The 12,349-nt window shown below is 50.6% G+C and overlaps 5 protein-coding genes across 8 annotated transcripts; 3 read left to right on the forward strand and 2 right to left on the reverse strand.

Annotated features, from left to right (window-relative positions):
* The first annotated feature begins 44 nt into the window (after window positions 1-44).
* On the forward strand, window positions 45-2,702 carry PV07_09270 (eukaryotic translation initiation factor 2 subunit gamma). The gene has a single exon (XM_016396510.1). The coding sequence runs from the start codon at window positions 216-218 to the stop codon at window positions 1,755-1,757; it is 1,542 nt and encodes a 513-aa protein (XP_016246366.1). The 5' UTR covers window positions 45-215; the 3' UTR covers window positions 1,758-2,702.
* Window positions 2,703-3,681: 979 nt separating this feature from the next.
* On the forward strand, window positions 3,682-4,671 carry PV07_09271 (uncharacterized protein; the record flags this gene model as incomplete). The annotated part of the gene is made up of 4 exons (XM_016396511.1): window positions 3,682-3,729; window positions 3,780-3,875; window positions 3,943-4,404; window positions 4,471-4,671. The coding sequence occupies 4 exons, from the start codon at window positions 3,682-3,684 to the stop codon at window positions 4,669-4,671; spliced, it is 807 nt and encodes a 268-aa protein (XP_016246367.1).
* A 1,838-nt stretch (window positions 4,672-6,509) lies between these two features.
* Window positions 6,510-7,936, reverse strand: PV07_09272 (uncharacterized protein; the record flags this gene model as incomplete). The annotated part of the gene is made up of 5 exons (XM_016396512.1): window positions 7,572-7,936; window positions 7,099-7,448; window positions 6,950-7,011; window positions 6,631-6,846; window positions 6,510-6,558 (listed from the first exon to the last, which is right to left on the reverse strand). The coding sequence occupies exons 1-5, from the start codon at window positions 7,663-7,665 to the stop codon at window positions 6,510-6,512; spliced, it is 771 nt and encodes a 256-aa protein (XP_016246368.1). The 5' UTR covers window positions 7,666-7,936.
* A 489-nt stretch (window positions 7,937-8,425) lies between these two features.
* PV07_09273 lies at window positions 8,426-10,746 on the forward strand. 4 transcript variants are annotated; one of them, XM_016396513.1, is made up of 7 exons: window positions 8,426-8,595; window positions 8,695-8,789; window positions 8,847-9,095; window positions 9,144-9,581; window positions 9,637-9,914; window positions 9,965-10,468; window positions 10,532-10,746. In XM_016396513.1, exons 1-7 carry the CDS (start codon window positions 8,482-8,484, stop codon window positions 10,645-10,647), a joined length of 1,794 nt encoding a protein of 597 aa, XP_016246369.1. In that variant the 5' UTR covers window positions 8,426-8,481; the 3' UTR covers window positions 10,648-10,746. The 4 variants fall into 4 exon arrangements, with proteins under 4 accessions (XP_016246369.1, XP_016246371.1, XP_016246370.1 ...); XM_016396515.1 differs by having other exon boundaries at window positions 8,426-8,564; XM_016396514.1 differs by having other exon boundaries at window positions 8,426-8,789.
* Window positions 10,747-10,858: 112 nt separating this feature from the next.
* On the reverse strand, window positions 10,859-11,923 carry PV07_09274 (uncharacterized protein; the record flags this gene model as incomplete). The annotated part of the gene is made up of 3 exons (XM_016396517.1): window positions 10,859-11,475; window positions 11,532-11,676; window positions 11,732-11,923. 3 exons carry the CDS (start codon window positions 11,921-11,923, stop codon window positions 10,859-10,861), a joined length of 954 nt encoding a protein of 317 aa, XP_016246373.1.
* Between the last annotated feature and the right edge of the window lie 426 nt (window positions 11,924-12,349).

Below are 12,349 nucleotides of genomic sequence, written 5' to 3' on the forward strand. Positions count from 1 at the left end.
TTGGCATCTGGAAACTGAATTTTGTATGTATTTCGTCTTCGCAGCCACCCCGCAATATCAACTGAGTCACACCATTCGCCTCCAGATATATCCTGCGAACATCGAAGGCTCCCTCAAACCGCAAGACATTCGACACAGCTTCTGTTGACAAGTTGACCGCTCTGGGCTACTTGTAGAAACTCTGAAATCTGTACGGCCTCAAGCCATCCACAAACATGGCTACCAACGGCGATCTGCCCTCTGACGATGAATTTTCTCAGCCTGGCACCCCCCCTGGCGACGAGAATGATGTCGATGACATTGAAGAAACCAACCAACCACCCAAATCCGCGCTGAAGAAGAACACCTCGGCCGCGATTCCTGAACCACAAGTCCCTCGCCCTGTCCTGCCCGAGCAGCCCGACCCGAAAGATCTCGATGTCTCGAAACTAACTCCTCTGTCACCCGAAATCATTGCAAGGCAAGCCACGATCAACATCGGCACAATAGGCCATGTGGCTCACGGGAAGTCGACCGTCGTCAAGGCCATCTCGGGAGTCCAAACCGTCCGATTCAAAAATGAGTTGGAACGAAACATCACCATCAAGTTGGGGTATGCCAACGCCAAAATCTACAAGTGTGACAATCCAGAGTGTCCGCGACCTACATGTTACAAATCCTACAAGTCTGAAAAGGAGGTCGACCCTCCGTGTGAAAGAGAAGGGTGCGGAGGCACGTACCGACTTCTCCGCCACGTGTCTTTCGTCGACTGTCCTGGGCACGATATTCTGATGAGCACCATGTTGTCTGGCGCCGCAGTCATGGATGCAGCGTTGCTTCTCATAGCAGGAAACGAAAGCTGTCCCCAGCCACAGACCTCGGAACATCTTGCTGCCATCGAGATCATGAAACTGAACCATATCATCATCCTACAGAACAAGGTCGACTTGATGAGGGAAGAGGGGGCACAAGCACATTACGAGTCGATTCTGAAGTTCATCAAAGGCACTGTTGCAGATGGCTCACCGATTATCCCCATCTCTGCTCAGCTGAAGTACAATATTGACGCCATTAACGAGTACCTGGTCACCAAAATCCCTGTTCCGGTGCGAAATTTCAGCGCCGCACCACATATGATCGTAATTCGATCATTTGATGTGAACAAGCCCGGCGCTGAGATCGAGGATCTCAAAGGCGGCGTCGCGGGCGGTTCTATCCTCACTGGCGTCCTCAAACTCGGCGACGAAATCGAGATCCGCCCGGGAATCATCACGAAAGACGCAACAGGTCAGACTGTGTGCCGCCCCATCATGTCCCGGGTTGTGAGCTTGTTCGCCGAACACAATGATCTGAAATTCGCCGTGCCTGGAGGCCTTATCGGCGTAGGCACCCGGGTTGACCCCACACTCTGCAGAGCAGACCGTCTAGTCGGCCATGTACTGGGGTTGAAGGGCCAACTCCCTGAAATCTACATGGAACTTGAGGTTAACTACTTCTTGCTCCGGCGTCTGTTGGGCGTCAAGACCGCGGATGGCAAGCAAGCTAAAGTGGCCAAACTAGCAAAGAACGAAGTATTGATGGTGAATATCGGATCAACAGCAACGGGTGCCAAGGTTATGGGCGTCAAGGCCGATGCGGCCAAGTTGACTTTGACTAACCCCGCCTGTACGGCTATCGGAGAGAAGATTGCGCTGAGTCGGAGAATCGAGAAGCACTGGCGATTGATCGGGTGGGCCAATATTGTGGCAGGCAACACCATCGAACCGGAGTCTTCTTAGGATGAGACTTTGAGATGAGACTACGCCATGTCGGGGGGGTTGAAAAGTGCGAGGAAGGCCAAGAACGGAAAAGAGAAGGAAGGACAAGGAACCCTTGAAATTTGAGGGAAAGAACTGGATTTCAGCCAGCGATGCTTGGATCAGGCTGGACAGATTGAAGTTTGACATGACAGCGATGGCCATGGCAGTGATGAGATTGACATGGCACAGCGACCGCAAAGTATGGATGAATTCTACATGACACACCTGGCGGAAGCAGACAACTGTGTCTCGGGAGTTATTGAACTCTCATGTCCTCTTTTCGCGACCACATGGACCAGACATGCTCTGGGATGAAGCGACAGGTTCCCGAAAGCGTGTCGGCGAGAGAGAGCAGTGGATTGAACGTGACACGAAGACGAGATGCATGACGAAAGAGAGATATCGAAGAATAGAGGAGACAAACCCAGTGATCATGGCTCCATTGACCAAAATGTGCCTGCGTCTGGTCCCAGTTCCAGCCCGAGTCCGAACAGATCCCCCGGTGGGCGAGAGTGCCATCCCAGCCCATATTGAAAGTCCCAAGGATCGAGAACGAGGTCCAAGGCAACCAACGCCACACTCTGGCTCGTATGATTCCCTTTACGCCCCAGCTGCATCGGACTCGGACCAGCCAAAACAAAAACAATCTATGAGAAGGGGCACAAGGGGCGGCGGACTTGGGAGTGGTTTGATGAACCGGCGTGGTTTGGAATTGGGACTGGAACGGGCACTAGGAGTGGGAATGAGAACCAGAGTCTCTCAAGCTCCCCCGGACTGATTTCTAGAACCTGATTCGGGTAGTACGGTAGAAGTACATCACAACATACGTTGTACGGACCTTTATTTAGACAGGAAGAGAGAGAATCGAGAGCTACATCAGAAATCAAAGTTCCCCAGGACCCAAACTGACGGACAAGAAGGACGGAGACTATACTGTATTGATTGATACGCTACAGTGTGAAATTCGCCCATCGAGGTATGTAGTAGTTAGGCTCTTGCTCAATATGGAATACGAGAAGTGAAAAAGAGAATGTGTCTCTCTCTCCGTGTGATATTAACCCCTTCTTTTCCTTGGACTAAAGGAGGACGAAAGGTATATATATATATATATATATATATACATAAACCCCGAACAGTCGTCGCCCGCGCCTTTTTCACTGACTCATGACCCGTCGCTTTACTCTCCCGCTAACGACTATTTAGTCGACTCGCTCCCTCGTCCGCTCTCTTCTGCTTCCTCCCTCTCTTTCGCGCTCCTCTTGTACTCCCGTCTGCTCCCTTCCGGCTCTGGCCCGCTCCTACTGTACTCCCTCACGTGCCAGCGAGGCTCCCGTTCGGGCTCTAGTCTTTGGATCTTTTTGCTGTTTGAAACCGGGGACGACCGCTATGAAGCCAATTGAAGTGTCATGTTGGTAAAGACTCGAAGTTAAGTATGTATCTGACTTGATGCTGAAGCAAGGAAAGTACCGTGTCGAGCTTGAAGGACGTGCTGCTTGAATTTTAATTTCTGATCCGGGCTGCTATGATCTCTGTGACGCCTTTCTCTCGCATTGATAGCCATGCAACCGTCACACCGGTTGAAATTGTGACATGGGATTGATATGGTGCAGTTGTGATTGGGGTGGCCCCTTGGCGCCCCAAGGACACGTGACCCACTGTAATGACGCTCAAAGCCGTCAGTACTGTCATTATAACGCTAGTATTATATAGTCTGACGGATCCCTCAGACCCTCTGAATCCATCATGTCCTCCAAGAGTCACATCTGCATCGCTACGACGCATCGCACCCCTCGCCAAACTAGCAATTATATCTCTGACCCTAAGCTCCTTGCCTGTACTCCGACAGTGTTTGATACACGCCTACCGAAAACCGCGCTTTTCATCATACGACCAGTATCATCGTATGACACGGAGAGACAAGTGTGATGCCTGCAGGAAGGCCAAAATCAAGGTACGTGCGACGAATAAGTTGTGTACACCCTGCATCTGATAACCATATAGTGTGATGAGTCGTCGCCCCAATGTTTCAACTGTGTTCGTCTGGGGAAAGCCTGTACTCGTGACCAGTATACAAAGGCTCAGTTCAAATTTGTCGAGGTAAAAGCTAGGATACCGGAGGGAGCCAAACAGCCATGCTTACCCTCCGCTGATGGGCTCGAGCCAGGACGCCTCGAATGCGCAAAGGGCTTTATTGGGACAGAGGAAATCCACCGTCGTTGTGAGACATCGACGTGACACTGGACAGGCAATCGGGCGAAGGGCAGCGAGACCGATCGAATCAGAACTGTCCCAAGCCGACCTCTTCTGGTCTCGCTCCGAAAGTTCTACGCTTCTCGCCAGATGGGCGTTCTCGACCGAAAATTATATCGATCATGTGGACAGCTATGGCGGCTGGTCCACCTATGTGCCTTGCTATCTCGGGAGAAGTGAGGCAGTCAGCAATGCTGCGCGCTGCTTCATGGAATGTAGACAAACTTTGGCGAATCAAACCGAGACTAACCTTAGAGCTCTCGAGTTGTCTAACGTCGATGCCGTGCGAAGTATTCGACAGGCCCTAGAGACGAGAGGTTCGCCCCCTTGTAAAGGAGACATTCTCCTAGCCGTCCAGCTGCTCTACGTCGTTGAAGTAGGTCGCCTACCACTGCCAAACGATTGAATGCTGCATATCTTGCTAATACCGAATGCACGCTAGGTCATGCTGACCCACAATCCCTCCGCCTTCGTCATCCATGTTGAGGGCTTGATAGCCCTTTTGAAAGCGCACAAGAAGCACCTGGGCGACCCAGATGACCAGGAAGAACTGATGAGCAGAATTATTTTTCAGTCGACATTCGCCAGCGGGGCAAGATCGTCAAAACACCTGCACCTTTCCATGTTGCTGCAGATATGCTGATGATGGGATTGTAGCTGGTCCCTGCCATGTTCGCCGGAACGAACCACGGTCTGGACGACCCAGAATGGCTGACAACTCCCCTGCTGCCGCGGGACATTTCCGGTGTTTCCAGAACAATGACACAACAGACTAGCGCGAGGGTTGCTCACTCTTTCCTTCTTATCCCGCGTCTGGCACGCCTAGTCAGGCTTCTCCGCGCCTCCGCAAATGAACCAGACGCCTAGAAGGAGGCCCTCGAACTCGCGCAGCACCTCTTCAATAACACAGTGGACGCCGAATTCTTCCGTGAGGCTACAGCTTCTGGCGAGCTTCGCCTCGAGCAGACGGTACTTCGGGAAATTGTTGAGGCAGTGCCAATGTCGTACCGCTTCGGATCGGTGCGCCTGTCAGTGTTGCTGTCAAGCTACTGGTCCTGTCGGCTCTTTATTTGTGGGTTGGTAGAAGCCCTGCTAGCCGTGTCACCAGTTGCGTCGCTCATGTTCGACGAGTGCACAGTACACAGCGAGGACGGTCGCGTGGCAACTGACGCCTTAATGGCTACGCAGCACACCGTCATGACAGTGGCAGCGGCGACAGACAAGACCCCCCACCGTGGCAGTGAGATGCGGCTGCTGATGCTACTTAATGCGGCCTTTGGCTCTTGGGTTCGACTGGAGAGAAGGCTGGAGGCATCGGGGAGGAGGCTAGGGAAAGAGAGACTGAAGCGAGCAACAAGGATGAAGCAGTCGTGTTTGGACATGGCGAATCGACTTCTAGTTGCATCGCATGCTGCCCCCATGACGGAAACTGGGTTGAAGGCTATTATAGACTTGTATTCCGGCGGTTCTCTAGTCGGCACCTAACCAACGACCGAGGTCTCGAAACATGCCACATTGTCTCTGTGCCAAGTCAACACGGAGACATGAGCAGGCCCCGACGAAGGCCGACAAGTATCCAGATCAAGCCTGCGTGTCTCCAGCATGTGGTGATTCTAGCCGAGCAACAGCATGCCACTGATGTCTGGAGGAGCAAGATAGTCCAGCAATACCTGTTCAGGGGGGCGCAGACCCTCCTCAATTCCTACTGATTATTACATGACACAGAAGAACATATTGAACTGGGGCGAGGCTTCTAGCCATAGGCGCCAACTCGTACGGCGGTAGGTAACAGGCACGTTCACATCTTGTAAAGCAGTTGATTGATTGTGTTGTTGTCTCTCTATCTCCCCAGACGAATGACAAAAGAAAAGACCACCAAGCTAAAGTGGTACCCTCGAACTGGCCAATCAGAGAGTGGCAACGTTTGCCTGTACAATGTACAGCCAAAAGTCGACCAATCACCTTGCTCGTCCGCCTTGTACCTCAGGTCCCCTTCAAACATTTCCCATTACAATATAGACATAGAACAGACGGCGCCTCACATCCTCCCTCCAGGAACCATGCTCAAGGTTACGTTGTCTTGTCGTGGGTACTTACTCTTCCGCTCGCCTTTGCCCTAGGCACGAGTGTCATGTCTGATATATCGAGGATAATGAAGTTAGGCAAGGAGGACCCTGAGTAATATGCGACAAAGGGATCGACGAGTCAAGTAGGGAAAAAAAGAGCCGGGTGCAGCGGGAGTTCGAAGCAGACTTGGGATCAGTTGAATTACCTACTCTCTTTTCCGCTCTCGAAATCTAAGTTTGCGTTCTTGGTGTCGATCGAAGACTCGCCTATATTTTTCTTTTCAAGTGCGGCGGGAAATACCTCGGTCTTGGTGAATTGAAACCTGATACTTCGGCCCGCCTTAATCAAAGATACGAGATATCTATCTACCTACTCACCCTTCCACCCATCCTATCTTTGTAATATTTACCAGTCTCAAGTCGCTCTCAAATAGCTTCCAAAGAACTCCGCCAATTCGCCGTACCTAGGACGTCGCGTGATGTCAGTCCAAACCAAACCACGAGATCAAACCAAAGGTCTCTCCAATAGCACTCACCCTCGCTCGAATTCTGCTCGACTGTGAAGCCCTTCAAGGTCCGCACGCGCACCCATCCAGCCATGCCACATGGTGCTGTATGTCTCGACATGTCCACCAATACCGTTCGACCTGACAACGTCGGCGTAGACTTTGACGAGATCGACCGGCTCATCCTTGGAAGCGAGGGTCATGTGTGGAATGGTCAGGCTTTCAGCGTCGGCTCTGTCCATGCGGCTGTGATAGTAACAGGTTAGGATAAGATATTCAGAATCAACGGCAAGAACAAGAAATCATCATGGTTCTGGAATAACGGAATGGAAAGTGGTATTTCGCTTACGCAGGATGGGCCTGAGCCGAAGCATCAAAGGGAGACTCGGAACCTGAAACAAATACAGCTATCTTCAAACCAGTATCAGTGTCTGAATCTGTCTCAGGCACCTCGATCGATTTCCTTGACAGAAAACATCAAGGCAAAAGAATAGATACCTTGCCACCCCAACAAAGTCCGTAAACGCCCCAATGCTCGACCGTCGGGAGTTTGGCTTTACACTCGCCCACGACCTCCAAGAGCGCTGCGCGACTCTTCTCGATACCCGCCTTCTGAGCCATGAAAGTCCCGAAAAGCAGCTTCTTTTCCTCTGTGTCCGTCGGTATCCAATCAAATTGGACGCCGGAGCCGTTGAAGAAGTCGGGGACCAAGACCACGGCAGAATCATTGAATTGGGTGGCAGACGAAAGAAGGTCGGCACCCTGGAGAGTTTGCGGACTGATGCCGAAGATGTCATATATTGCGATGATGCCGATTTTGGGGTTGGTGGTGGAAGGACCGGTAATGTCTGGTTATGAGCACGGCCATTCATTGGTCAGCTGATTGAGTATTTGTGTAACGTCTCTCGTGGGCATAGGATGACGGGGCAGAAATGGAGACAGGATATCTGAAGGAGAGGGGACAATTGTACAAGTCTTCAATCCCGCGAAAGTCTCATAGTTTCCCTTGGGAGTGTACTCCTTTGGCACGACGGTGGGAACGCTGTGGCATGCTTCGCTGGTCATCGTAAGCGCGCCACCCGTACATTTACCAGAAGTCCGGTGCGAATCTAGGAAGGAAAGCTTGGGTAGGGTGAAAGGATCCGTAACCTCAGATTGAAGTCTTCGTGAGACCTGAAGTTCCTGCAAGATTTGAGCAAATTGGCAAGCCTTTTCGTGCGAACAAATATAAAAGGCTACGTGGATGTGTTTGAATCCAGCCCCAACCCAAGTAGACGGACAAATTCCAGTTTTCGGATGTCAGTCCAACGGATCTGTCCAAGGCTGAAGTATTCCATACCATGTCAAAGTCAGTGGGACCTGAACTCCAGCGTATTCAAAATAGCCTCCCCTGATGTGAATGTGGATTCCCGTGGAGCTAAACAATGCACGATTAGATTAAAAAGCGAGGACGAAACCACAAACAGGCCCCTTCGTGGATTCTCCGCTCCGCTCGCCGTCGGGTACATCGGTCCGAGAGTTGTATTTGCCCAGGAACCTAATTGGCTTCTCTTTTCCTTGTGCAGCTGTAATGCCCTTTAGCGCATCCGATGTCTGTCCTGAAATCAGTTTAGTTCTGCCGATTGCCGACGGACACGATGGCACTTTGGATCGAGCCACGGACATGGCTCGGGGAGGGACAAGGTGACTATTGCTACTGGTTTCCCAGCACCTAAAGGACCAATAACGGAGTGGGAATCCGAGCCCCGCCCTCGCTGGCCAAGCCCAAAGTCTCATACCCCTCTTCAGGTTATCAAATCTCCCTCACTAACACTCACCCTTCTCACACGACGTCGCGAACAAAGAGAAAAATCCGTTGGGATAGAGACAGAGACGGTTGAAATGTCACTTGGAACCGATACGGGCTCGGGCTGGCCATCTGCAAGGGATCAGCCGCCATCCTCCAGCGGTATTACGCGCAACCGGTATGCGTGCACCGAATGCAGGAAGTCAAAGGTCTTTCTTTAGCCTGCCCCTCTTTGCCATAACATAACTCCACCACGAGTTGAGCCTTCACGTCAATGTATAGAGATATCTGACGAAAGCTGCCATCAGTTGCGATGTGATGCGCCGAAGAATCCATGCTCGCGATGCAGCAGACTTGGGCTGAAGTGCGAGGTTACATCAACTAAAAGGCTGAATAAAAGCCGGTAACTGTCCATATCAACTCTATTACTCCAAAGAGCTTTCAAGCTGACTACCGATAGCAAAATTGAAACTTTAGAGAAAGAATTACAACATCTGAGATCCGTTGTGGAATCGAATGCGACGTCAGGACCAGCCAACATTCCGGCGACCGGAACAACAGTTGGTATATCCTATTTACATCCGGCTTACAGCGTGGAGTTTCACCAATCCCTACCAGTACCTAGACAGTTTCAGACATCTACGGGTGATTCCAGAACCATAGAAACTGTCGAAATAGAGGGTGCTGAAGTCGAATATCTATTTCAAAAGTCAGTGGCTTGATTACATCTATCTGGCGGACTACTTATAAGACGCAGGTATTTCGCACACTACCATCCATTCCTTCCATTTCTCTCGCCATCCAAAACCACAAATCAGTATTACGATGACTCCATCCTCCTGTTCTGGTCGATTGTCTGCGTGGCGGCTCGCCGATGTCGAACAGGGGAAATTCTTTTGAGTAAGCTCACAGGGCCGGTGACAAGACTTCTCTGGGCAACCATCTCTTCCACGCCCATCTCACTCTTCAGCTTACAAGCTATCATTGTTCTTTCTGCGTGGCCCTTTCCAACGGCCAGGTTGACGACTGATCCCTCCCATGTCCTTACCGGGATCGCCATCAACTCCGCCATGTGTCTGGGCTTAAACCGACATGGAGCAGCAGTCAATCTCACAGAATCGGGGACCATCTTCACAGAAACGGAATGTCAAGAACGTCGCAGAACCTGGGCAGCGTGTAACATTTTATCTGAAACGTATGTCACCCCCCCATCAATACTGTCCGAAGCAATGCCCTGACTTGGAACACAGCGTGTGCTCAAGGCTTGGCCATTCCACCCCTGCGCAAACATTTGATTGGGGAATTGATCGTGCATGCGAATCTGGGTCCAGCTATAGCAACGCCCTTCACCCGAACCTTCGTCACCATTTGACCATTCAACGATTTTGCAACCGTGTCAATAAACTTATGACAGGAAATCGGTTAGATCCCAATGGATTCCCCTCGGACGGCGAACGATACTCGATGATGAATATGCTGGAAAATGACTTCGGTTCTCTTGAATTAGCTTTGGACAATGAACTATCAAGTCAGTTACGCCATTCAGATCACTACATTTCTTCTAATACGAGCAAGAAGATATCAATCAGCTCCACTTGCAGGCGGTCAAACTTTATCTGCATCTTTTCCATTTCTTTGATTCCTGCCTCTCTGAAGCTCGACAGGCGGGCATTCTCCGAGCTTATAACATTGCGACAAGCTTTATTTCCACGATGGTCGCCGCCGACACTGCTTCAGATGTTTTGGCATACACTCCTGTATATCTCATCCAAAGCTTGAGTACTGCTGCTCAAGTCATCTTTAAGGTCTTGAACTCCAGTTATCATCGTTTTGTTGATGGTGATGCCGGAAGTATGAGTTTTCACACAGCCACAGTTATCCTTCGCCGAAGCTCCTTGGAGAGCAATGACATAGGGGATAGAGCAGCTAGCAGGCTCACTCAGCTATGGCGTGCATATAGTATCATCCAGGAAAAGAAGCAGGAAGAGCCCGTCTTACAAGTGAAGAATCGATTGGGCGCTAGTTTGATGTACGACTTCTTGTGGCAGTACAGAGATCATTGCGGTATCCAAGCAAATGGAGGTTCGTGTTGCATGCCTACCAAAAAGGAGCTTCCAGAGGGGCTGTCGCTGACCTGACAAGCAGCAACAATCGATCGAATTTCTAGTAGCACTACTCATTCCTGCCCCCCGACAATAGTGCCTGATCCGATGATGAATTGGGAGGGGCTTGAAGATTTGGACTTGTGCTATAACTTTTGATCCTACGGGCCGTAAACGATCTCAGCACCAGAATGATTAAATTTGCATCGAAGTTGATAATGTACATTGGGAATAGCTATTTGGTCTCTACAATCGTGCCAGTCGTACTTCGCAGCGACTTACTTGCATGAAGGGACTCTGTTCTTAATCATAGCTGACAAATACGGAGTTACCTTTCGACAAAGCATATGTGTGTCGTCTAATGGGGGTTTCAGATATCCTGTAACAAGAGCCCGCCAGCTTTACGATCAAACTCAATCAGCTCTCGCATACCAGACACTGCTATCATATCCCGTGGGCCTGGGACGTCTCTATCCGCATCGCCTGTTTCCTTCAGCCTTTTCAATGCTGCTGAGACATATTTGAAGGTGGGAGCCAGACAGGCTCCGGGATATATGATGATTTTAATTCCCAATTCTTGCGCCTCGGTTACCGTGAGATGAGGCGTTGAGGATCCTTGAACCATGCCATACAGCACCGGTACAGGGGAGAGCACCTCACACAGTCTTCTGACTTGCTCTCTTGTTTGGATGGCTTCAAGCATGGCCACATCGGCGCCGACTTCAACGGCTTTCTTCAGCCTCAACAGTGCAGCTTCAAACCCGAGCTCATGCAAAGAGTCTGTCCTGGCAATGATGACAATGTCGGATCGGACGATTTTGCGCATCTCAGTGGCGGCTCGAATGCGGGATAGGAAGATCTCTTCTGAAACAAGTTCTTTCTGGTTAAGGTGTCCGCAACGTTTATTCACAACCTGGTCCTCCAGATGCAACGCGGCAACCCCTGCACGGCAATACTGTTCGACAGTCCGGCCTACCATTATCGGACCTGTGAACCCTAAGTGTCATTGCTCAAGACAAGGGCGGAGGAGCCGGGTCACGCACCTCCGTATCCAGTATCGGCATCTGCTATGACTGGGATGTCGCGATGGATGTTCGCTATCATTTCTGCATTCTCCTTCATGTCGTTCAAGGTTGCAAGACCAAGATCTGGGGTCCCGACTCGCGATACGCTTGTTCCTGCACCGGTCTGCCGCCTTTCGTGTCAGTTCAGCCATTCTGATATCAGTTCGCATGCTGCTGACCATGTACAAGCATTCAAATCCCGCATGCAGGGCCAATCTTGTCGACAAACCATCATATACACCAGGACAAACAACTATCTTTGCTGGGTCGGCCAACATCGATCTTAATTTTGCGGCCGCGTTTGGCAGGGGATTGGTCACGTATTGGCCGTGAGGCAGGCCATTTTGGACACTAGTACCTGTGCTTTCCATTTTTTTCTCCTATGGACAAAGACTTCTCTCTTCACAGCAGGTTTCAGAAATGGATTGAAAATGTGGGATGCGACTCAAAGGGATGTTCGTATATTCTTCACGATTGTTGTAACCAAGGCTACAAACCAACTTCACACGCACGTACCGATGACTTTTGCGGCACTAGCCTGTTCGATTCACCGGACATGCCGTAGCTGGTTGATGTTTCGGGTACAAATAATCGGCTAAAGTTCATCAAAGTTCATCTCGCACCGACACGCTCCGGCCCATGATACCCAATGATGCAGAGAGCGGAATGAACTCTCGACGCTAAGATGTAGACATGGCATCTATTAGCACTCACCCATCAGCCAATCCCGGCGGGAGATAAGAGTTCTTTGATTGTGAATTTGCAAGCACAGGAGTGATGGAAGTTGCATATTAAAG

Source organism: Cladophialophora immunda (assembly GCF_000835495.1).
Source record: "Cladophialophora immunda strain CBS 83496 unplaced genomic scaffold supercont1.5, whole genome shotgun sequence".
NCBI lineage: Eukaryota > Fungi > Ascomycota > Eurotiomycetes > Chaetothyriales > Herpotrichiellaceae > Cladophialophora > Cladophialophora immunda.